Source organism: Falco rusticolus, chromosome 11, assembly GCF_015220075.1.
Source record: "Falco rusticolus isolate bFalRus1 chromosome 11, bFalRus1.pri, whole genome shotgun sequence".
Lineage (NCBI taxonomy): Eukaryota > Metazoa > Chordata > Aves > Falconiformes > Falconidae > Falco > Falco rusticolus.
The window spans coordinates 2,670,674-2,694,877 of NC_051197.1; the positions used below are offsets into that span (position 1 = coordinate 2,670,674).

General features: G+C 42.9%; 2 protein-coding genes across 14 annotated transcripts in view; both read right to left on the bottom strand.

The window, feature by feature from the left end:
- The window catches only part of RAVER2 (ribonucleoprotein, PTB binding 2), a 39,504-nt gene extending 31,560 nt beyond the window's left edge, over positions 1-7,944 (bottom strand). The window contains exon 1 of one of the 11 annotated variants that reach the window (XM_037404301.1): positions 7,121-7,484. In XM_037404301.1, coding sequence (XP_037260198.1) covers positions 7,121-7,294 — 174 coding nt within the window. In that variant the 5' untranslated portion in view covers positions 7,295-7,484. Of the gene's footprint in view, positions 1-7,120 lie in introns of all 11 variants that reach the window. The other 10 variants (XM_037404297.1, XM_037404295.1, XM_037404298.1 and 7 more) reach the window with 10 other exon arrangements.
- The window catches only part of CACHD1 (cache domain containing 1), a 127,922-nt gene continuing 107,447 nt past the window's right edge, over positions 3,730-24,204 (bottom strand). Inside the window, exons 25-28 of one of the 3 annotated variants that reach the window (XR_005106741.1) lie at positions 23,844-23,921; positions 22,807-22,908; positions 18,951-20,281; positions 3,730-3,741 (exon numbers count right to left, since the gene is read on the bottom strand). Coding sequence is in view for 2 of the 3 variants with exons in the window: in XM_037404290.1 (XP_037260187.1) it covers positions 20,043-20,281; positions 22,807-22,908; positions 23,844-23,921 (419 nt within the window). In the remaining variant the exon portion in view is untranslated. Of the gene's footprint in view, positions 3,742-18,580; positions 20,282-22,806; positions 22,909-23,843; positions 23,952-24,204 lie in introns of those variants that run through there. The other 2 variants (XM_037404290.1, XM_037404291.1) reach the window with 2 other exon arrangements.

Consider the following 24,204-nt stretch of genomic DNA (forward strand, 5'->3'; position numbering starts at 1 on the left):
AAAGCTATCTGGCAGACACAGAGCAGTCACAGATCCCATAAAGTTTCTAACACAACCACTGTTTATAGTGGGGTCTGTCTTGGCCCTTAATTATTGCACTCCTAGGATCAACTCAGAGCCGGCTCCTGAATCAGACCTAAAACTAGCACCAACTCTCGGGCACCGACGTGCGTTTGCACCCCAGCAAAACAGAGCAGAGCCCATGCCAGGCAGCTCCTGGGGATGTGTCCCTGGACAGAGCAAGGATGATATGTACTGCAGAAAGGGAGAGGAGGAGAGAAAAACAGAGAAGAGAGCTTGCTCAGAGTAACAGCAGTTGCATAAACATGCAGGCCATACCAGCGGCTGTAACTAAACATCTTGGAACAGGAAATGTACAGCCCCTTAAACTTTCAGAGTTCTTAAAAGCAGGCTTCAAAGCTAGTTAATCTTAGCATCAGTAAAAATTAAAATCCTAACCAGAAAACAGTCAGTTCACCCTTGAAAATTTGCAGAAAAACCAAAACCAAATGCATTAAAAGGAGTTTAAGAGAAACCACTAATGAATACAGGCTAAATATACCTTAAAAATGCATTATTTACTACTGTAAGAAACATGGTCTTGAAAGACTTCAGTTCTTGTCCTGTCCTGTCTTGTCTTGGGTAGAAAAACTGGCAACATGATATTCTACCACATACGATCAATATGAAATCTGCATCTCTCAAATGGAAAGAATGCTTTCCTCAGAGAGGATCCGTCTTGATGCTTTATTACCTACACCGTTTAAAACGCAAACAAGGAAGGGAGCTACTAACAGGCACATTTGCCCTATTTAGCAAATTAGTAAAGCTCAGATTTTACTTCCAATAAAATCAGCTTTTCATACCCAGGATCTCACAGTGCAAGAATATGCAAGAAATACTCAGCCACCACCTGGAACAGTATACTACACGTGTAACACCTCCAGCACCCTAAACCCAAGCGTTTTTCTCTCTCTAGATGTAACACTGATTTGTGTTGTTCTGGCAACAAAAATATTTAACAATTATAACAGTGCCTGGCCAGATTTCTACAGTAAGCTTTAGTGGTGGTTCCAATATAAACACTGTACAAGCCCGGTCTATAACTTGGCTCTCAGTCAGTAGCTGAAGGCCTCAACTTGACACACATATTCTTGAAATGGGAATCAATTATGTCTTAAGCAGCTGAGCTAAGTAACATGTTTGGCTAACCAAGAAGTTTTAAATCATCTCGTAACTAAAAAAGACTTTGTTTTCATTTGTAGAGACAGAGCAGGAAAGAGGAGGAGTTCCTGAGAAAAAGAGAGCAAGAAAGAGGAGGAAAAAAGGAGGGAGGGCGGGAGGGAGGCAAAAAAGTAGTCTGCTATGGGGAAAGAAAAAAGGGGGGGGGGGAGGTAGTAAGAAAGAGAACATTAGCACAGTTTAAAATTATAATCTTTTACTGAGGGAAAATCCTGGAGCCTCTGTTGGACAATGAGAAGTGGAGGACACAGCGCCAATGACAGGGCTAGATACCAAAGCACAAGGTGTGATGCACAGTGCAATTCTAAACACCTCCTGTCTGCTAATGACCACAGAGGTAGGAGGTCCTCAAATTTTCACCAACAGCGCATCGACTGCAGATAAATCTTCCCTTGCTTCTAAAGAGCAAAATCTCAGACAAACATTGGGCTCACCATACTGTATAGTATGTTCTCTCCTCTGACATGTTCAGGGTTTTTTTCAATGTTGCATTAAAGAAAGTTCTTAGATGAGCAACAGCTGTAGGATCAGGTCTAAGATGTTTAGCAGATGTTTACCTGCCCAGGACTCCAGGAACAGTGAGCCCTGAGATGTGCCCTAAAGCTGTTTGCTCAGCACATTCCCTCTTCACTTCCACGAACAGTCACAAACTATGAAAGTTGCAACAAAATCATGCCTGTAATTTTAGGCCACAAACTGCTTCTGGTGCAAACCTTTTTGTTTGAGAACTGACTCCCACTTTTGTAAGATCATACCCTCCAAAGATCTTTATTAAAGGAATGTAAGAAAACGTTAAGAGAGAAGAACAACAGTTTCTCAGTAAACTTATGACGGACATGGAAGGAAAAACATATTTCTCTGATCTTCCAGAGACATATTAGTGTGTTGATAAGAGGAACACTATGAGACTGCAAATTAATTTCATCATCCTGGGTATTCTGGGTGGTATGCAAGCTAAATGAAAGATGAAAAAGACATAGAAGAGGTAACACGAGAGAGCAAGAACACAAAGCAAAAGAAAAGCAAGAAAGAAAATAAAAAAAAAACCCACGTACATCCTAAGGCATGGAAGCTACTCACTATCCAACAAGTATGCCTTTCATGTTCAGTCAGCGTGACAGGGGACTAACTAAAACACAAAGGCCCCTTCTACTTAAACGTCAGGCATACAACAGCCTGGGAGAGAGTACTTCCTCAAATCATCGCAGCTCATTAAAGGCTTTCGATCAAAAAGGAACAAGGAAAAATTGGGGCTAATCCAGCAAGAAAGAAGGGAAGGAAAAAAAACCCAAACCCAACCAACCACTCCACCAGAAACAGCATCACGCTAAGCAGTGATTTGTCTTTTGATCAGGAACAGACACCAGTGAAAAAAACTGGGTAGGCACATCAGGTCCCAAAACACAAGATAAATCCCCATCCTGGGTGGACTGCACCAGTTCCTTATCAACACCTAAAAATATTTCATCTTTCTTTAGACTCCATCATACCAAAGAAGAACTACAGGGTATTAAAATAATTAATCAGCCCTACTTTACTTCATGTCCTACATCAAAGTAGAACATTCCCTCTACAACATTTATTTTCTAGCCTCGGGCGTTAAAGAAGAAAAGCAGGAATGTGAACGTAATATGGTGGCATTTGAAAATAATAAAGCACAGGAAAAAACTGCTTGGAAGCAAGTGCATCTCTCACAGAAACTCACGCCTTAACTGCAAAGGAGGGAATCAAAAAGTGAATAGCCCTTGCTGGTCAGCTAAGCTTCGCAGTGAAGAGTGGAGATTTTGCTACACATCTCAGTAAAGATTAGCAGGAAAGATAACCCAAGGTCTGTTCTTCCCAACAGCAACTCCATGGGATACAAACTGGTATGCCAGGGTACCAGACTGCTGGCTACGTCACAGTAATGAGCCACTGCTCCTATGGAAGTTAATCAGACATAAATAAGGAACCCCTAGGAGTGAAAAAACAGGGCCTTGGGGGAAATCAAAACCACTTCTTGTGATCCACTGAGGTAATTACACAAACCAAAACAAGCAGAAGCTGACTTGCTAAACAGGAAGTTTTATTTTGCTGGAGCTGAAGCAAGGTACAACTTCAGTTACATTCTGGTCATCCTGAAGTCCTTAGCATCTCTTTACCAGTAAAGAAGAGAAGTTACCATCATTTCCCTCCCTCTCTCTGCCCAGAGCTGTCCTTTTGCCTCCCAGAGCATTCAGAGCAGTTTCAGGGTAATTCCAAGGTCCTTCAATTTGTGATGCATGCCTTTCAACACTGCACTTTCAACATCATATGTGATTGTGTTCCTTGCTGTTGAAATGGATTAATTGATTCATCAGCAATGACAGTTCAGGGAGATGCACACACAAGGCAATCGCAAGAGATGTCCAACCAAGAGACTGACAATTCATTGCCGAGCGCTGACCAGAATAAAACGAACAACTACAACCGAGCTTAGCTTTAAGTCTCTTTGCAAAGATTCTCAATACAAACATCAGCCTTGCCACAACACTGCAGCAGAGGATATTAATCTAACAAGAACAGACCCGCTATCTGTTACTTTCAAAAAGACAGACACCAGTGGGACAACCTCGCCTGTCTTACTGCAAAACATCACATTATCAGTGCCCTCCCAGGATTCCTTGAATCCTTCTAATGGCCCTACACACTAACAAAGGCATAAAATTATTACTCTGGTAAGAGCAAATGACAGTTCCCCACTCTTGCAATAAGAATTGCAAGTGAGAGGAGTATGTCCGTTTCTAGGTCATTATCACACCACAGCACAGTTCAGGTACTGTGCTGGAGGAATCCGACAAGGATGAATATAGGGACCTAACTGGCAACTCTGGAAGACTTCACCATGACAGGACAGTACAAAGTCAACTGACTTGCCAACTAAACAGAAAATGGGCAATTTGCCTTCAAGAACAGCGAAGGTGCAATATAAAAATGTTTACTGCAGATCTGTCACCAAAAAAATCCTTTCTCCATCGCTGCAGTGAGAGAACTGCTTGAAGAAATACTAATCCTGCAAGTATGTATTTGCAGAAAGAATCTTTGTGATGTAATTTTGACTTAATTTGTTCCCCTTCGGATTTCCTTCATATTGAGACTCAATGAGAAAAAGCTTGTCAATGCTGACTTTCTTGGGTGCTACAGACTGCACAGTGCTTTTTATTCCGACCGTCCTTCCTCTTGAAAGCAGGCTCTGGATTTCCTCAGGAACACCGATGTTGCCAAATGCGTTTAGAGAGAACGCCACTTGCCAAGATTCAAATGTGGGCAACCTCTGACCCTTAACAATACCCACCCAGCACCTAAAGTGCTGAACACTTCGGACACTTAAAGATCCCTGTTTGGTTTCTAAGACTACAAACCTCTGGTAACGTTTCATGGCTAAGGCACATCTCTTCTATGGCCTTAATTTATTATTATTTTTTTTTAACTTCAGTTTCACACAGGTGGAACTCCAAAGGTAACAGAAGATTACAATAATAAAGAAAACAACCTGTTAATATGTAGCTACAACTGGCAGAGGAAAATGCTTGTTACCTAATTTCACCTAACAAAAATTGGGAGTTTTGTTCTCATTTTGAAGATGATGAGCCTTCTGACAAAATTGAGTATCTCCAGCAATCTGTATCCGGAGAAGAGCAGTTTCTCACTTGGAAACTATTTTGGTGAATCTTGGTCTCACTCTTCACTTAACAACAAATGATAGCAAACTCAGCACCCCAATGATTAGAGATGAATATTTACATTTATGAAAACCTGTTCTAGAAGACTTTGCTGCATTTTAACATTTAATGTACAACTCTTTCCTCATGGTGAATAAACTGACCAGACCAGCAATAGTTTATCTGATTTTACTTGGCTAACCGATCACTTCAAGAAGGAAACAGCAGACAAAGCACCTCTGCGTGGTGTTTACCAAGAGTGTTAATTTGAAATAACTAATGTTAAATTTGGTGGTAATTTTTGGAAATGCGTGACAGCCAAATACACAGGTATACTTCACATGCCTGACCACAAACATACTTCTCCTTTCCAAAACTGCTCCAGGACAGAAACTTTCTCTGTACACCACAACTATTCTGCCTTTACACGCCGTCACCAATAGCTCAACAACGTTAACAAATGTAAATGACATTTTTTGAAACGGTATTTCAGGACCTGTACATGGTGGTACTGTTCTATCCTATTAAGAGGTGAACATCAGGACCTTACATACGGAGAAAAAGGCATCTAAACGCTACTTCTAAGGTATCAAAACAAAATGGCAAACTTCCAAAATATTACGTGGCTGCCAAATCGGACCTTCACACTACTATTTCCCTGTAGCATTCTTTGTCTGACCAGGCAACGCCAAGCCTGATGGCTTCCATATGGGTGAAACGTGCTTTTAAGCAGCACACATGTGAATTCATGAAGTACCTGCTGCATGCAACAGGAGCAAGTTAACACAACTGTTCTGAGTGTCAGACAAAGTGATCCTGTTCCAGCTATCCGCAGAAAGCATCCTGTGATACACCAGTAAGCCCTCTCTGTCAGCACAGTCACGTGTGATAGCTTCTTGAAGAGACGATGAGGATTAGCAGGTTTTTCCAAGTTGTGAGTTTACTATTGGATTAGGTTATTAGGTTGCTATACACAGAGGTGAGGCTCTACACGTAAAACATCGTGCAGGACCACAGCAAAGCTGCCGTATCTAAAGCTCTACCTATAATCACACTACAAGCAACAGACCGAAAGGTGCCAGGTATACGAGAACAAAATATGAAGTGCTGCGGCGAGCAAGCTCGGTACTCTGGATCAAATTACACTGATCGCTGAAAGATTCTCTCCAAAATGAATGGTCCCTTTCTGCCGGAGTTATGGAGAAAATGATAGTCTACACGTGTGCACTTACCCGCAGGTAGCAAACTTGCCTGTGCTTTAGGGAGAGAAGGGAAGAGACACAAGGAGCGGTTTAGAACAAAAGCTGTAATTACTTATTTTTTTATACTTGTGCATCAAATTGAGTATTTGGATCTGGTAAAGATCCGGTAAGTGACTGGGCTACCAAATCACCTCAGAGACTGACTCATGCATTAGTTCACGAGTTTGCCGATCTTCTGCTATGAATAGCGGTAATTTGAGCGGAATTTTCCTAAACCACCACCAGATTGCAGAAAACCACTTTCACTGAATACACGCTGCTCACCTCCGGGAAAAAAAAATGCCTTTTAGCTTTGTTTTTACACAGAAACGGGCTGTAAAGGCGCCTTACCTGTTCGGCGAGGGCAGGCGCGCAGGTGCCCCCGCGCCAGTAACGGCCCGCGCCGGCCGTCGCCTCCCCTCAGGGGCCGCCACACGGGCGCTACCCCGCGCCGCCGCCCAGGGAACCGGGGCTGCCCCGGGACCGCAGCTGCTCCCTCACTCCCGGGCCCGGCCCGGCTCCCGCAGGCGGGCGGGTAACGGCGGGCGGGCACCCCCGCGGCGCCCTGCCCTGCCAGGCGTCGCGCCCCGCGGCTGAGGGCGACGGTTCCCGCCCGGGGGAGGCCAGGCTGCAGCCGCTCTCCGCAGGCACCGCGGCCGCGGGCGGTAACAAAGCCCATCTGCCACAGGAGGCGTCGGGAGAAGCCCGAGCCGAGCCGCGGGGGGCAGGAAGGAAGGAAGGGGGGGAGGGAGAAGGGTGCGAAGCTGCAGCCCGCGGAATCCCTGAGGACGAGGGCTAACGGCGGGCCGCCCCGCACCTCCCTCAGGCCGGCCCCGCGGAGCGGCTCCCCCGCAGCAGCCGGCCCTGCTGCGGGCGCTTCCCCGGGCACGAGCCGCCTGAGGCGCCGGCGGGAGCGCGCCACGCCGCCGGCCGGCTGAGGGGAGGCGGCGGCCGTACCTGGCTGCTGCTCTCGGCCGGCAGGTTCCTCAGCAGGATCTTACGCCTGTTGCCCAGCTCCCGGCGGGTGCTCGCCAGGCGCCTCGCCACCTCCTCGGGGCCCAGCGGCGGCGGCCGAACCCCCCGCGACGACTCCGCGGGCAGCTCCGCACCGCGCTCGGCTGCTGCCGCCATCTTGCAGAGCGCCCGGGCGAGCGGGGGGAGCCGCGGGGCACGGCCCGGCCCGCCGGCGGGGCGCCGAGAACCACGCCAGGCCCCGCCGCCCGCTCCCCGCCCCCGGCCCGCCCCCCGCTCCCCGGCCCTGCTGGGGCAGCCGGGACCCGCGCAGCCCGCGCTGACGAGCCCGGCGGGGGGCAGCCCGCGGGGAGGGGCCGCAGCCCACTCTGAGGAGAGAAGGGCGGGGCGGGGGCGGAGCTCGGCGCTGCCCTTCCCGCCCCCGGCCCGCCGCCTCCTCGGGGCGCGTGGGGATGCGCGGGAGCAGCGGGGCCGCGGTAACGCGCCTGCGGAAGGACTGCGCGCTCTCGAGGAGAGCCTGGGCTGCGTTATGAGGGAAGCGACCCCAGGAGCCATCATGGCAGAGGCGCCTCGCAGAGGCCAAGGCCTGGGCAGCGGCCCTCTCCCCTCACCCGGCACGGCCCTGTCCCCTCCCGCCATCACCACCCTCCTTAGGTACAAGTTCACCCAGAGCCACTGAAACGCAGGATGACAACAAAATAAAGCAGGTCTGGACTGAACCCAAACACTCCATCCAAGGTTAGCAGGCACGACGGGCCGAGATGATCTTGTTCTAATTTTATTCTCCATCGGAAACATACCAAACAAATCACAAAGCCTCCAAATGGGTAAACCAAGGCCTGCCCTCGCGGCAGGAGTCACCCTCCTTCTACATATTTTCCCTTCTACAAAGCATCCATCCATAAAAAATATTTCACTCTGTTAGTCAGCACTTACTTTAAAAAAATATAACAGATTGTTCTCCTGGAAAACTCATTTCCCCTTACCATAGTTACTTGCAATGTCACTTACAACACAGAAAATTTAGCTCTTGCTGTTTGTCAGCACTGCTATAAATGAATGAAGAAGAATTTAAATATTCGTATCCGGTTTTAGATATAAGGCTGACCACAAAGAACAAGCAAAAGAGAATCCAAATCTGAAAAACAGTAGTCTTAAAAAGGAAATGGGAAACACGCTCTTAGTTAAACTGGGGATATTTGACTAGGTTCTTATCAAGAAAATCTAATTCTGGATGATAATTCTTGACTAAGTTTCAAGTGCCATTTTAGAGACAAGGCTTACCAGTTACAGAAAAATAAACCCCAACCACGTAACACAACCAAATAACAATAGTGTTTTTAGAAATTGCTTTAGTCCAAACCAAAGCTAGCAAGTTAAAGCTACAAAGAATCCTGGACCTCCGTTACTTCTAAAATTAATTGTAAAATTACTGAGCAAACAATAATCAAAGTAGGGTTTTGTGTGCTATCAAAAAAGTTGTCATGAGCTGACAAACTTCTCTTCAAGGGCTTCCTTTTCCCTATTTGTTTTGAACAGGTAACGTTCTTCCTCCTGCAATATTTGCATTATGTTTAATGACTTTTTGGAAATCAGAGGTACGAACGGCACTTGTAAACAGTTCATATATTTGTCATAGGAGAACTTGAGAACTGCCAAATTCAGCCTGTTCTGAAAAATATTAGCTTAGCCCTAATACTTAAACCCAGAAACAGGGGAAAACTACTATAACAAATCATTAGCGTGAGATCTGATCCAAAAAAAATGTCATAGTCTTAGAAAAACAAGATAGGTCACCATTCTTTGAGAAATTTAACTGAAACGTAAGTACATACCTGCCATTTTTTTTGAAATTTCAGATGAAGACTTGCTTCTTAAAATGGTTAAATAACTTTTCCAGCACAAGCTGCGAGTATAGTCTTCTTAAGCCCTAAGGATTTAGAAAGTCTTAATCATACTACCTATAAAACTATCCATGGAAGAGATAAAAAAGTTATGAGAGAAAAGTCTGCTAGTGACTATTTACAAATATTGTGATTTTCAGATCAAGCTATGAAATTGAAGTTGGGATACTAAATACCATCTCCTCAAAACCTATCTGAAGTATATCGTAAAGTATGTGATCTAAATTACTCTGGAAGCATGAAAAAGATCACTTTGCTAGGAGTACTGAAACACGTAACTATCTGCTAAGAAATAATTATCAGGTTAAGCTACTACAGTAGAAATTATATATCTGTTCAAACATCATACAGTTTAGTGAAGCTAATGAAGTAGTGAAAGCAGAGTGATTAATTATACCGTTAGTTTTTTTCAGTTAGAAGATGGACACTGTTTCACCTGTGTGCTGCTGATAATTAATCCTACGCATAGCAATTGCCTTCTCAAAAGCTGCCTGCCTTTCTTCTTTAATAGGCTGCAGGTGTATCTGAATGGAAGCCATTAAAAGTTAAAAGTGCGCTGCTAAAAGAAAGAATTCAGAAATGAATAGTTCGATATTAATAGGAAAAAATAAAACTACTGCAGTATTAGTTGTCAATAGTTCCAGAGAAGTGTAAGCATTTTTCTTGCTTAGAGATACATATTTAAAAGACTGTATTTTGTAGGTAGAAGTATTCATTGCCCCCTCCCCGCCGCCCCCTATTCACATTTCATTCTGCTTACAGGTAGTTGACGTTGCACATGTAGATTAAGGAATTGCCTGCAGAAAGAGGCAACTACAAAGTGCTGCGGGAAGACAGCAGGAAAGATCAAAGAAACTGCCATGTGTCTGTGGAGGCGGTCCATGAAAAGGAGCAAGGAGGTAGGCCACGCGTCACTTTGTATGGCAACCAAAATCAGCCAAACAGGCACCAGCACCAAAACCCAATCTGACCAGAGGAAATATTCCCTCCTGAACCCAGATGTCATCCCTGTTTTGAACTACAGTACACCCTCAAAGGTACCTGGAGAATTAAAATATAATTTTAAATAAAAGAACAATCAAAATTAGCCACCGATAAAGTAAAATGCCAGAGTCCTTTGGAATCCCCCCTGCCCCAAGCATCAGTGGGCACATTAACACAGTGTAGAGGTTGTGCAAGCCCACAATCCAGCCTCCTTCGAACTGCCAAAAACTTAGCAATGCATTAGATAGGCAGTTCTCTCATTTGACAAGTTAAACTGCCTTTGGAAATTCTCCCATTTTACCATAGTTTCTGCCAGAAGCACCAGAACACCAGGCTGGTCGCATGGGTTACTGTCCTCTGTGCCGGTTTTGGCCAGTGCTCCTTCAGGTCAGCCGTTACTGCACTCACCTGCATTCTTTGTAACCGCTAACTACTTTGTACCGGTGAAAATAAATTGTGCGAGGTGAAGGAGCCCTTGCTAACCTATGCTGTGAGAGCTGATGCGGGTTAGGGAATCCTCTCACAAGCCTTTATGCTGCTCTATCCACAGGAGTGAGGAATGCCTTCATGAACACGCTGTGATGGTGCATGCAACCAGGATGAAATGCAGGTGGTAACAGTTTTCACCCAGCTGTATCCAGGAGAGCAAGAGAACAGTGAGCCAACGCATGTATGTATTTTCCTTGAAGAATTTCATCTGGTTGGTTACAGGCCATCCTTCTATATGCGGATGCTGGATGCATATGTTTGCATGACTGTACTGTTACTCTGTTGCTTTCAAAGGAAAGCCCTACATGCTTTGCACTCTATAAACAGTGTTCAGTTTTCTAATGCCCTTTCGTTATGTTTCAAAATCACTGCAAAAGCAAAAAGCACTATGTAAAAAATATCAGGAAAGTATAGTGATCTGCAAATGTAACTTCGGTTGCACTGCCGACTTGATGCTATTACACAGATAAGCCACTTTGCGGTAATTTAATTTAGTTCACTAAATTCCTTGTTAATTAAGTGTAATGTACCCATCCACAGCAGCTGCTTTTGTACCTCTTCTAAGCTGAAGATTAATTTACACATGCTTCTGCAGCTTTGAAGTAATACAAGCCATATATATTTTTTCATTTTTATGGGATGACAGTCATAAAACACAATTGTATCACAGACATTTTTTCTGAATTAAAGATGCACTCAGGCATAATTGTCCATGTTCAAAAGTACAAACAAGTTCAGATCTGTGCAGGTAAAATAAAAGCCAAGATTTAGAACATCTGGATCTCAAAGACCCATCTGATGTTCCCAGGTATATGAGGGGTACTAAAAATGTATCTGTGAGCTCTTAGACAAGTGGTTTCTTATGTGAAAGAGAAATCGAAGCGGTTTTCTAAAACCCAAAACCATGTGATTGGTATGTTTCCTGCAGTGAGGGTGTGGAATCCATCAGTCACTCCAAATTTGAAGCTTCCATAAAAATCCCTGCTTGCTAGCACCACTTCATGTGAACAAAGTGTAAACAATACCATTCTCTTCAGTCTGTATTACGGCCTGTTTCAAGCTCTAGCTGCTCCTTTTGCTTCATTAGGAAACATGCTTTGAAACCAAAAGACATAGACTCAGTTTTCAACATCGGTAATTAGTTCAGCAATAAACAATGAGTATCTAGATGATATCTCACAAATGTATGCTGCCTCCAAATTATACCAGAGGTGCCAAAAGAGGTCCTTTTCACCATCTTTCTAACAAATACGTTCAGTATTCTCAGTATAACATTTTGTAGTGCAGTTAACACTGTGGATCATTAAGAAACAAATGGAATTTCCTACCAAATTACTAACCTAGAACAGCACAGTGAGCAACTGATACCTTCAGGATTCTGATGAAGCAAAAACTTTGTAACCCTGCTCTGCAGCTACTGCATAGTTTCGGGCTTTGCTTCTTCCACAGGGTTACAATTCACTAATTCACCATCAGAATAACTCAGCATGTCTAGACTGCAATTTTGTTGAGTCAGGTATTGTGACACGGTAAATCCTCCCAACTAACTGCTAAGCTCTTTTTAATACCAGAGATATTTTGATTAATGTTTCATTCTCCAAGACTTAGGAACTGCAGTAATACAGGACCAGACTTCAGGTCTATCGAATCATATCCCGGCAGTGCCCATCTTGTTGAAGAGACGCCAGATGGGCAGCAGATTGCTTCAGAGATCACAACAGCCACACGCTTCATTCAGAGCTGCACTGCCAATACAGTTATTTTCATTTTGCTCACACTCCTTTGCAGGAGCCTTGTATGTGCTGTACGTAGCTCACATTCACTGGAATCTGTCAGGTACTGCTGTGTATGACCAAAAATGGGATGTTGCTTTACTCCTGAAATGTTCTTCCAATCAGACAGAAAACCACTTCAAATGCCCACAGCTGAACATCTTCTTTTTAGGTGGAACCTGATAGCTATTAAATCTGATATACCACTGCTCCTAAGTGAGTTAGGGATGATGGATTATCTCACTACCAGAATGGTTAGCAGCTTCTCCTCAGTTTCCATTCTGTTACACAGTGGTCTGCAAATAAACAGTAAAAAGATAAAAGAGGTAAGAGCTGTAACTTACAAAGAGAGTAACTATTCTGAGGAAACCATTACACTGAAAGGTAACGGTCTATTTTGGGAATCGTGGTCTTTGCAGTAGAATTTGTAATCTTTATTGCCTAATGCGTATCATTAGCAAATCTGTGTGAAGGTTATATTTAAAAACAGCAAAAAAAGAGTAAATCTCAAAACAAACCACCACAAAACAAACCCAGCTTCTTGGATAACAACGGAGAACAGAAGAAAAGAAGATGAAACAAATATTATGAGTACAGTCCTCTTCAATACATGGCCCTAAAGGCCAATATATTCGCAGGGAGACCTCAGCAATGCTTTCTCTTAAAACAATGCCTTCCCTATTTTATATCACCGTTCTTCCAAATAAATAAATACATCTATAAAATTAGGCTTTGTTTTTCCTCATTCAGAGTCATCTCAAAATTTAATTATAACTTACTGGCTGAAAGTACATTTTAGCAATTTTAGTATTAAAAAGAAATAAAATGTTCCTTGGGTTTCTAGCAAAAGCAGATACAACCCCACATTCTTACACAGAGTATTTTTATTGGCTAATCTGTTAATGTGATGCAAACTATTCTTACACAGAGTATTTTTATTGGCTAATCTGTTAACGTGATGCAAACTGTAGTTTCAAATCCTTCTGTCTCAGATTTGTATGAAAATAAGTGCTTATCTTCCAGGAACTGGAAAGTGATAATTGAAAGTTCACAGGAAATTGTGAAATGATTTCACATAAAAAACCCCAGTGAAATCATAATATTGAATTAAAGCATTCACTAGGGCACATTGGTACATCACCATTACTATCTCATTTACAGCCCCCACGGATCTGGCTAATTATAAACTTGAAGAAAATCTTTAACATGATTAACTGAATAGTTAGTACGTACTGGGAGTGAACAGGCTTCTTACCAGCAATTTGTTTTGCTGTGATAAACCAGTCAGTGATTTATCCCTGCCAGCAGAGGTTGGAATTTGAAACACCCCCACAATATTTTGTCCTTAAAAATGCTGCAACTTGTTAAATACGGAAAACTGGCATAAAGGATGTAATGCAAGCTAAACATTCCGAATGCATTCTTAAAAAAATTTATGAGACTTTAAAATGTTCTGGCATTCGGTTATAAAAAGGTTTCCAAGGAAACTGTCATGCAACATGACTTTTTGCTATAAACACACTTACTGAAGTATCTAACTTCTACATGTGCATTCTGTTTTCATGGGGAGAAAAAAAAAAAAACCAAAACCACCAAAACCCACCAAACCACCACCACCCTGTCCCTCTTCCTGTTTTCCAGGTTCTCTGGCTGAGGTTACAGCACTAACACATTTCGACTTTTTTATAGAGATTTCCTTGGTTAAGCTGCAATGGAAGTAAACACTTAGAGAGGTTATTATAATTTTGCGGGAATTAGATCATGTAGGTTAATTACTGAACCTTTAATCTCTCCCAGTTGCATGTGATTTGCATACATTATGCCAAAAGAGTTGATGTTGGGAGCAAATTAATTGTTGAAGTGTCAGAAAGTTGGAAAACTGAAAATAAGTATACAGAAAACTTTTGACCGAGTTCCCAGTTTCCTGCAGCTCTCAGTGCCAACCTGTCTCAGAGCATCTGTCTGATTGCGTTACCTCTAGGTGCAGTTTTAAAATTAGAAAAATCCATCAGTGTTGACCAAACTGGAAATATTTGGCAATCTAATCCAAGGCTGGCCCATTGTTCAACTGGTATGATAGTGCCTGGGTTTGAGGTGGAGAGACTGCCAGTTTTAGAAGTTCGGCACGGTGTGGCACCACCTCTTTCTCTTTGGTTTTTTTATGCAGACTTACTGCTTGTAAAAAGTGCCGATTTGACAAGTCTTGGTGGCTGAGGTTGCACCCTTTATCCATGGAGTAGCTGTTGTACTCGCGCCTTCACATTTTGGCGCCAGGTGGAGGGTCGGGGAACAACGGCTCCTGCACTATGCTTTTTGGCCAACAGCTTCCCTTCCTTGCTATCACTGCTTTTATTCCATTAGTGGCAGTAACAGTGGAGAACACTTGTTCAGGCAGTGCTCCAAGAAGCTGGTGGTTTTACCAGTGTCAGCTATAAAAATGTAGAATAAAATGGAACAAAATGTAATTGTTACTGCTGGCTCCCAGCTTTGGCAAGCAGTACCATCTACTGCTGCCGCTAACAAAACCAGACCAGGGACAACAGCAGGGTATTTCTCCCACAGTATTTAGACGAGGCCACTATGATTCACCTGTTAGCTGAAGGTGAAACTTCCAGACCTAATAGAAGTTCTGCCTCTGCCACTGAATTCGTGCATCTTTTCTGCTCAGGCCACTGCTACTGCTAACTGGTACCAGCTGTCACTTTCTGCTGGGCATAGAAGAGTGTTGCATTACAAACGCCTTAGTTAAACAAGAGTACATCTGATTATTTGAAGGAAACTTTTGTACTTCAGACATTTATTTTCCCTTAATATATTATTAGATCAACTGTTCACTGAAGACCTCACAGGAAGTTTGCAGAAGAGAGGTAGACGTGATTAAACCTTTGCCTGCAACAGTGCAGGCAACCAGTAAGCACATGTTCTAGTGCAGGCTGCCATGCCAAGTTGGTAAGTCACTTTGGAAACTCCTGTTCACACAGAGCATTTAGTTATGCTCTGAATTTCTGCCAGTTTGGGCTCCTTTGGGTTCCCAGGCAGAGGATCTGCAGGCCCAAACCTCAAAAAGCACAATCCAAAGCAGGCAACATAAACGGTACGGAGGCACGGAAGCATCAGGCTTTTCTACAGAGATAAAACCGGCAGCGTTTCTGCGCATGCACTGGCAAACAGACCAGTTATGCTTGGCACTTCACTAACAAGGCAGCGTTGGAGGACTTCACTCTTGGATTTGAGTGTCTAAATTCCACTGTAGCCTTGGCTTCAGAAATGCAAGCCCTTCTGGGCCAAGGTCCTTCGGTGACTCACTTCAGAGCACATAAAGTAGGGAAGATAATTACCTCTCATCACGCAGAAGTGCTGCAAGTAAGTAATACGGAAAGCTCTATGGCACTTACACTACTTTTTTGTAGTTGGGGTCCGTGGCAAAGAGGGAATTGTACAGCAAAACAACCCAACAGTTACCGAATTAACTGCTGTAGGAATTAATATTCCAAACATCACTGAAAGCCTAGCTCAGGCTCCTTTGAAAATCCCAGCCATAGCTGGGATTCTCTTTCAAAAACAAATTCAATGGGTAGCTAAGAGCTATGAACGCTGCAAATTCATCTTTGCACTCGCACACAGCCTCTTGGATTACCTGCACTCTCTTAACTTGATCCATGACTTCTGCATCCTATTTTTTACCCCCTTTTCCATCCTTGCTGCCAGCTTACCACCATAATTTGTACTCTGACAAATACACTTTCTATCCTCATCACCATTTCTGGGTCACTTTCCAGAAAAAAAAACCACCTTTGAAAGCTAGAGATCTCATTTTGACCAGTTATAGTCACAACTGCTGCTGCACATGCGAACATCTCATGAATTCTCATCAGTCTCCTCTCTCATTGCTAAGGGCAAGGGTAAAGATAGCATTTCATGGCTTAAGTGCCCTTGTAAAACATTCATGGGCAAACTGTAACATACTCTTCTTTCCAAATCACGTTTCTATCAAGGCAATAGTGTAAACAAACAGTCTCAATTAATCTTCCAACAGTATATTCTGAACATGTAAACAGCTTGTCTCTCTGGGCAGGCCAGCTGGGTTACTTGGACGGAGGACCAGCTTGTTACAGTTAGGAAAAATCAATCCACTTCACAGCGCTCAAATGCTGAAAGCACCGAGTCAATTTAACATCAGTGAATGCAAACCAAAGGCAATACTCATTTTCGTTTCAAAAGAACTTTTTCTAGAAGAATGAAAAAAACCCTACAGGGAATTAATACCACTTTCAAAAAGAAACAAGCAGAAAATGAACGGCCATAAAGTCTACCAGTTATAGGGAAGGAGGACACAGGGTCTGAGTCCAAGTCAGGCAGCTAACCGCTCATTTTATGATCTGTTCCTCAGTCAACACAGTAAAATAATAATGGGGAGGGAAGGCCATGGCAGCAACACGGGCAATAAAAATGGAAGCACTATCATGCAGCTTCTTAGAAACTTCGATTACATCCATTGTCAGTTTTTCTTTTAAATGAACAATAGCACCTTTACCAGCATTACATTTAGTCCTGCTGGGACAAGGCTAGCTGTCAGCATTTGAAGTTGTGATTTGGCACACCTCTAGATCTGTCTTTTTTCTGCAATTATTCCTTAACAGCAAGAGCTTTGGCTCGCCTCATTACTTCAAGTATAAACAAGGTTGTCCAGACCCCACAAACCGAGAACGGTTTATACGTCCTAGAACAAAAGTGACGAGGCAGCAGTGAGGTGCAGCTCTACAAAAGCTTTTAAAGGTAAAAGCAAGGGGGGCTGATCGCTGCCACTTTTGATAGCTGTTTAAAGAGAGGTGTTCTGCAGCACTTGGCTGAATTTCTGGCAGGGCTGCAACAGAGCACTGCAAGCGTTTTCTGCCCAGTACATACTGCGAAGAACAACAGAAAAGATCTCTCTGCTGAGATGGTACTGTCGTTAAAGTAATTAACATTATTGCATTTTACAAGGTATGTGCTTATTCATGTTACTTTCTGATACGTTTTGAACAAAAATGGTTTCTCCCACTGTAAAAACATAGTACAGAGTATGCCAGCGTAGGTTAATAGATGTATACATACAAGCTGTGTTTAACACTGTAGTTTAATTAGAGCTGGGCTTAATGACTGGCCTCTCACCACAAATGTGCTCCATGGCCTTTATCTGGTTTAAATTAATATCAGCACCAGAGCAGGCAGGCAGGTGCAGATCAAGCCAAAGGTGTGTTTTTCTTTCTTTCCGTTTATATTATTTTATAAGCAAAGAAACTATTCTAATGTTGCTTGACAAATTACAACTGGGGAGCAAATACTCAAGTTCAAGAACTCTGCTGCATAGTGAGATACCTTCGTATGTACGTGGATGGGCCAAATACAATTCAAATTCCACTTTACAAGTCATTAAATCCTAGAGACACTTTTGTCTTGTGGCAACAGCTTTTGGTTGAATTCCAGCTTCTACAATACCTTCAGAGTCAAACACATACAGTCCTAGCTAGAACTTCAAATCTCACTTACCTCTGAATTTCAGTGAGAACACCTTTATGAGTTCTATAGGACTAGGAAATCAACAAAGCACCTCATTCAATGTTTCACTTAAACTGTTATTAAAACTTACATACAGTTGAACAGTTTCAACACTGAAAGCTATTTTCCCATCATGCTTAAAAATTCTGCTTCTTGGCTCTGTATGTTGTTCTTTGGTCGAGCAGTAATAACAAAATAATGCATTTTCTTCTAAAAGCAAACCTGATGAAACAGCCAGTTTGTCCATTATTCAAAACCCAGCATTATTCTGGATTCAAAATTAGAAATTCTAGTAAGTGGCTCTACAGAAAGTGACCCAGAAAGTGTTACAGGGCGTCAGATTCGGACCTTTGAGAGCACAAAGCAGTGCTTAATAGATATCTACAGCTGTCTGGTCAGCAAAAACCCACAACCCAATCCTCACAACCACAGCAGAATGGCAAACCCAGTGCAACCAATTTTTCAGGTTTTCAGTAGCACGTAAGAAAGAAAAAATCCAAACCAATTACTGGCTTTGGCGAGTCTATGCAGTGGCTGACCACTCCCAGAAATGTTCATTTCCCAAATAATGGCCAACAGGCAAAGGAAAAAAAGCTTTAAAACACATCAATACTGTCATTTACATGTGAAGTTTAGACCTTTCAAGATTGTTGATCAAAACTATAGGAACCTGACCAAATGTTTCATTCCTGTTATAGCACTCATTCAGCCAGAAAACTAAAGGAACAGAGATAGAACAATTTCAATCTAGCCAGTTATCCACAGAACTATACTTTATATACAGTTTATTTCACTAGAGATTTTAATTTTATACATAGTATAAAGGGGTATCCTGATATCACACATACAGTTATTTTACCGTACTGTTTAAAGAACCAATTTTTTACATATTACAGTATTAAGTACCATATTAATTAAAACAAGTGATTTTTTTAAAAAACTACATATAAATGGATGTTTATCATATGCACAGTGCAAGAATGGTTTTATATCATTGTAATCAAAAACTGTGAATCTAAAATACAACACTGTGATTTAAAACTAATTTATAATTATGATGCCCTGTGTTGTAGACAGATTGATTAATCTGTGTTTGAATTACCAAGCAATGTTAAATTCCAGACAAACAGCAGCTTATAATTATGATTTCAAAAAGATATCTTCCACAGTAACCCAAGTTTTACAAAACACTGGTTTATCCCTACTTCCAATCTTGACAGTGTCCTAAGGAAACAGAAGAATGGTAGAGATTTCATTTGGAATTATCTGGTAACTAATGCTAAATAAATTCTTTATTACTTTCACACAGGAGACCTTTAAGGAAGATCAAAGAGGCTGAAGATGGAGAGGTTTATGGGCAGAATTATCAGAATTTTAGCAATGGAGTACAGGATTTCTCCTCTGCAAACAGGAAGAAAATACTGTAATATAAATCAGGTTGTAATATTTACAGAAAACAATTGTGGAAAAGAAAGCATTCATAATGTAAACACGTCAGAAACGACTTCTTCATTTTCCCTTTTGCAGAGTGGGGCAGTGGATGAGTATCAGCTAATAAGAAACAGATGTCTTCCTCAGAAGAACCACTTCACCATCACAGAATATATGTGGTAGTTGCTGAGAATTGCTAACATGTTTTCTCCCCTCCCTCCCCCCAAAGTTTCAAGTTCAATAAATAGTAGAAAAATAATCCTTTACTTAAAAATCTTGAGATGCATTGTCCCAGGTTCCATACAGCAATTGTCGGAGGAGTGAACTTTCCATGCGCAAGAGAAACCGCAGAGAAACCAACAGCCTTCCCTCCACCCACCCCCCCACCCCCCCCCCCCGCCACTTCTTAGTCTTCAGCTGCACAGATTTCTGCTCTTCCAGTTAAGGAAACCAAATCATCTCTGGCTCTTTTAAGCGCTCTCTCCCCTCTGGGCTCAGCATAACAGGGCTTCCAAAGCTTCAGCTGCTGTATAAACTTGCGTCCCTGGTCCTGGAGATCTAACGTGCCTCCTGCTCCATTTTATTAAATGTTATGTCAGGTCCATTCATCAAGCACGTTTCCCTTTCATTTCAGAGCCAACCTTACATTTATAAAAATGTAAAGCTTTTATACCTAACAGTTTGCTCAGGAAGTTAGTTCAATCGTTCCTGGTGAAAAGCACAGAAACCAAGCTGCCCGTTGCCGCATGGATCATTGTTCACAAGTTCGGTTTCTTTTGTCGTTGTTCATTAGCATTCTGCATCCACAGTGTGTACCGTGACTGCAGCCTGTAAGTGGTGGCTGTGGTGAAGAGTTGGGTGGTGCAACCGGTAGTGGTGAAACTTGTGACTCAACAGGGCAGCTGTCTGAGGCGGTGTGTCCAGGTCTAAGTCTTCGTCGTGGTTTCCAACATCAACACCAGCTGACAACGGGTCATTGTTGCATGGAGGGTTTTCACTGTCTTCTTGAGGGCTCATAGTGCTGTAACCTAGAGTATTAAACATAAATATTACAAAATAAATATATATAAATATATCAAAGAAATCAGCAGGGCAAAGAATTAAAAGCAAGACTAAGAGGTCAATATTCCACAGTGCTGACTGCTGCACCCTTCATGGAATCAGACACAGGCAGTGCTTTATAGAGAATAAAACAATTTTCCTTAATTCACAGAAAAAGAAAAAAACAAAACCACCCTCTCCTGTAAGTTCATAATGGATCCCTTTCCCTGTTGCCGCCTTTGTTTATGGACTTTGGGGACCTGTGGTCTGTACCACCCCAAACAGTAAAACACACTCACATGTTCAACAGTTTGTTATGGCAGGATTGCTAGCACTGATTTTAAAAACAAATTATTCTTTTTTTGGGGGTGGTATCTTTTCAGATATTATTGAATTTTTACAAAGAGACAAGAAACAGGCGGGTTCTACTGCTGTTACCTCTGTTCCTATCAAGCTACACTTTGCTAGGAAGGACTGCCAGCTATCGTATCTGGAAGCAGCAAAACTTCTTCACATCATCTTTACAATCACAGTATTATATTTTTAAAAGGAAAAGAGCACTTTTCACCTCTTATTTGCAAAAAAACAAGCATATGTTTTTAATGCTGGTGAGCTTTCCACACAGTTAAGGAAATCTATTGAATCCACATGGGAGGCGTTTCACACAGCAGGTCCGTTAAGCCGAACAGCGCTGATGCTTGCAGCTAAGCACGCGCACACAGCACAACTAACTCAAGGCTCTCCTGTGGCTAAAGTATCTGCTCCTGGAGAACAAACCTAGGTCAGCTGTCTATAGGCATAATAAGACATATTCACTGGATATCCTAAGGAAATTGTGTCACTAGGAAGCTAACAGCTAACCTTTGCAAGACAAAATTGTGCTTTCTCAGCGAGGAAGCTGTCTTGTAACAGGCCCCTCAGACATTTTCTGTTTCTTTTGAAGCAGGTGCTGGTAGTTACTATGAGATTTGAATTTACCACTGGAACCAGCTGTTACCACCCAAAATCAGTCTGCGGTACAAACAAAACCACCTCAGTATTTCTAAATGCAAAAAAAAAAAAATGAAATTTAAAAAGGAAAAAGATCTTGCTTTCATTAGAAAAATAATCCTTCTCAGAAAACTTTGGCTAAGAACTGAAAAAACACTAGCGCTTCTAAGCATCTCAGTCAGGTTTTCAGCTTGAGACACCTAAAAAAAATGTGTTAAAAATACCGGGCTAAGTACCCACAGCTGGTTCTCACTTGCCATGGCCTGAGTCATGGCTTCTAGCTGGCAGAGAGGAACTGGGGAAGAAGACTGGGCAGCCCTTTGAAGAAGATGGAATTACAGAAACTAAACATAGAAGCAGACATTTCAGAAATAGGTAGACAGTTACCCTGCTAACCCTGACACGTTGACTAGAAAGATGGGAAGGATTTGCTAGGTCTACAAAAAATGGAGCAAAAGGAGCATTAGTCTAGCAAATCTGCCTCAGCACAGGTAATCTGACCCCAAATCCAGGGTAATTCCTCGCAGAGCAAGATTGCCTCTCAGACATCTGTTCAGCGACGCTCCAAGGCTTTGGCCTTCCGATTGCCAGTCTCTCAGCAATTCCATTACTGCAACCACTGTCTTAATAATTGAACAGGTCTGCTGTAACATATCCAGCCACTACCCCAGGCAGCTAGAGCTGACATCTGTGGCAGACTGCCTTGTCTAACCCTCCTCTTAATTTATATTAAGACTCTTCATGAGTCAACAGCATTACACCCTTCTAACAGCTTTCAGGATTTAAGACGACTTAGTCTCAGGGCACGACAGACATATCAAAAGTCCCTCAACCTAAACAGGGTTGAAGTGTGTGTGCGTGGCAGACATATATGGCTGAACCCCCTTCATCACTATACATGTACGCAGTTAACATTGATCATTACTTGCTTAAAGGAGACGTAAGAGATCCTCTGCGGTGATGCTATGGACTGGCTGTGCAACAGAGGCAGCACCCGGTCTCTAAATCCCTGCTTGCTTTACCCCAGCAAACGCAGGCGTCCAGCATGTGCTGCTAGAACTTTATGAAAGATGTGTATGTCACATCAAAGAGAAGAGCAGCAGAGATGCTGACTTGGGTGCAAGGGATTTTCCTTCTCTCGTTCGGTAGGAGAGGTCCATGGTCTCAACTGAACATGTGGATTGTTAGGGCTGGCAGCGGAAAAGGAGCGTGGTAAATGTAGCACCATTTCTGTCGGTCTGAATTCCGGTCACCCAGCGAAGCTGGCAGAACCCAGAGCCAGCCAGGAGGCGCACGGCACTCAGCTGCTGCTACAGTACCACTCTGAGAAAGCCAGCTCCCTCGCTGGGCAGCGTCATCTGCTGAAGGGTGTCAAAACTGTTTAACTGTGAAGCAATAAGGAGCAAAGGTTTTTGTTTTACTCTGGTTTTAGCAGCCTTATCTGCAACGTGCCAGATATACGAAGGAAACCAAGTAACCACAATGATTAGCCTGGGGCCAGGGCAGTGGTTCAAGGTCTTACCGTGGTCGCTTTCTGTTCCCGATCGCCCCCAGTACCGGCGTCTTCGTTCAGGGCTGTGAGCGTGCCGCTCTATTACCGCTGCTATAAATCGAGTGTTACTAACTGGGAGAGAGAAAAACACAGAACTGGTTTTAAAGAAAGTGCCTTTACTGAATTGTATCAGTGGGACAAATCAGGCACAGGGGAACAGGCTTTCTGCAAACTAGTTCTTCTCAAATACTACTCCTTTTAAGAAGACTGTCAAGCGACAGAGGAGTAGGAGTAAAGAGATGCTGTTTAAGTGTGGAATAGATGAAGATCCAGTCGAACTCATTCACCTCATCTGCTTGGATTAACAGAAGTTAGAGAATTACTGTACCAATGCTAAAGAACCTGTGGCAGCACTGAAAGCTGACTGGAAACTAAAAAGGACTTGGAGAAGCAGTAGATGCAAGCCATGAGACGCAGATATGCTTGGTTTTCGATCTTTGAGTGTTGACACAGTTTCAAATCTTGGGTATTGTTTTAATTCTGCTTTAGTGAGGGCCCAGAGACAAGGGATCTGGTCTGACCCAATTTAGGTGCACCAGCTCATCTTACAGTACACCGGTAATCGTATGCAAAGTGCCGTTTTTACTCAACAGTAAAGAAGTACAAGCATCCCAGATCAAAGCAAATAAAATTTACTGCTACCATGTGTTGAGCGTACATGCCAGCCTGGGCCCCTGCTTTCCAAGGCTGACCACAGGTAAGAGTTTTCCATACCCTGTACCGTCACAATTGCAATTTTTAAGCTCATCAGAACTATTTCTGGAAGTGGTCATGATGGGGGGGCATCAGGGACAAACCTCCTCCACATAAAAAAATGTAATTTTTCAGCATGAAAAAAAAAGGTGCACCAGAAGCTACAGCTTAAGTTAAAATGCTGTGCTGTCACTTTCTACTGCTAATCAGCACAGGGCTTCCTCACATATTTTTAATACTAGCGTATCAAGAAAAAAAAAAGGCTCATTTAATCTCCCCCATCCCACCCCCCAGCAAAGTGATTTGGTACTCACTGATTCCTCTGTCTTCATGGCTGTCGTCGTCTCTCTCGTCCCTATCATTTTCCAGGTTCGACATACGCACTGACATTTCTACACACCATTACAAACAGAAAAATGCAACTGTTAAGAGAAAAATTTTGGATCATCTTACTAACGGCTGTCACCCTGGTAATATAGTGGAAGCATTCTGTGTTACTGTGTGAGGACATGCAGTCTGAGCTTCGTGTGCTCTTTTCCCAAGATAGATGGGGCTAGGGATACCAGGAAAACATCACAGCTCACCTCCCCCTGAAAGGAACAGGCTTTCAAGTTCTGAAGAAAGTTAACTGATTCAAAACGGAGCCAGGATACAATCAAATATAGAGGTAACTAG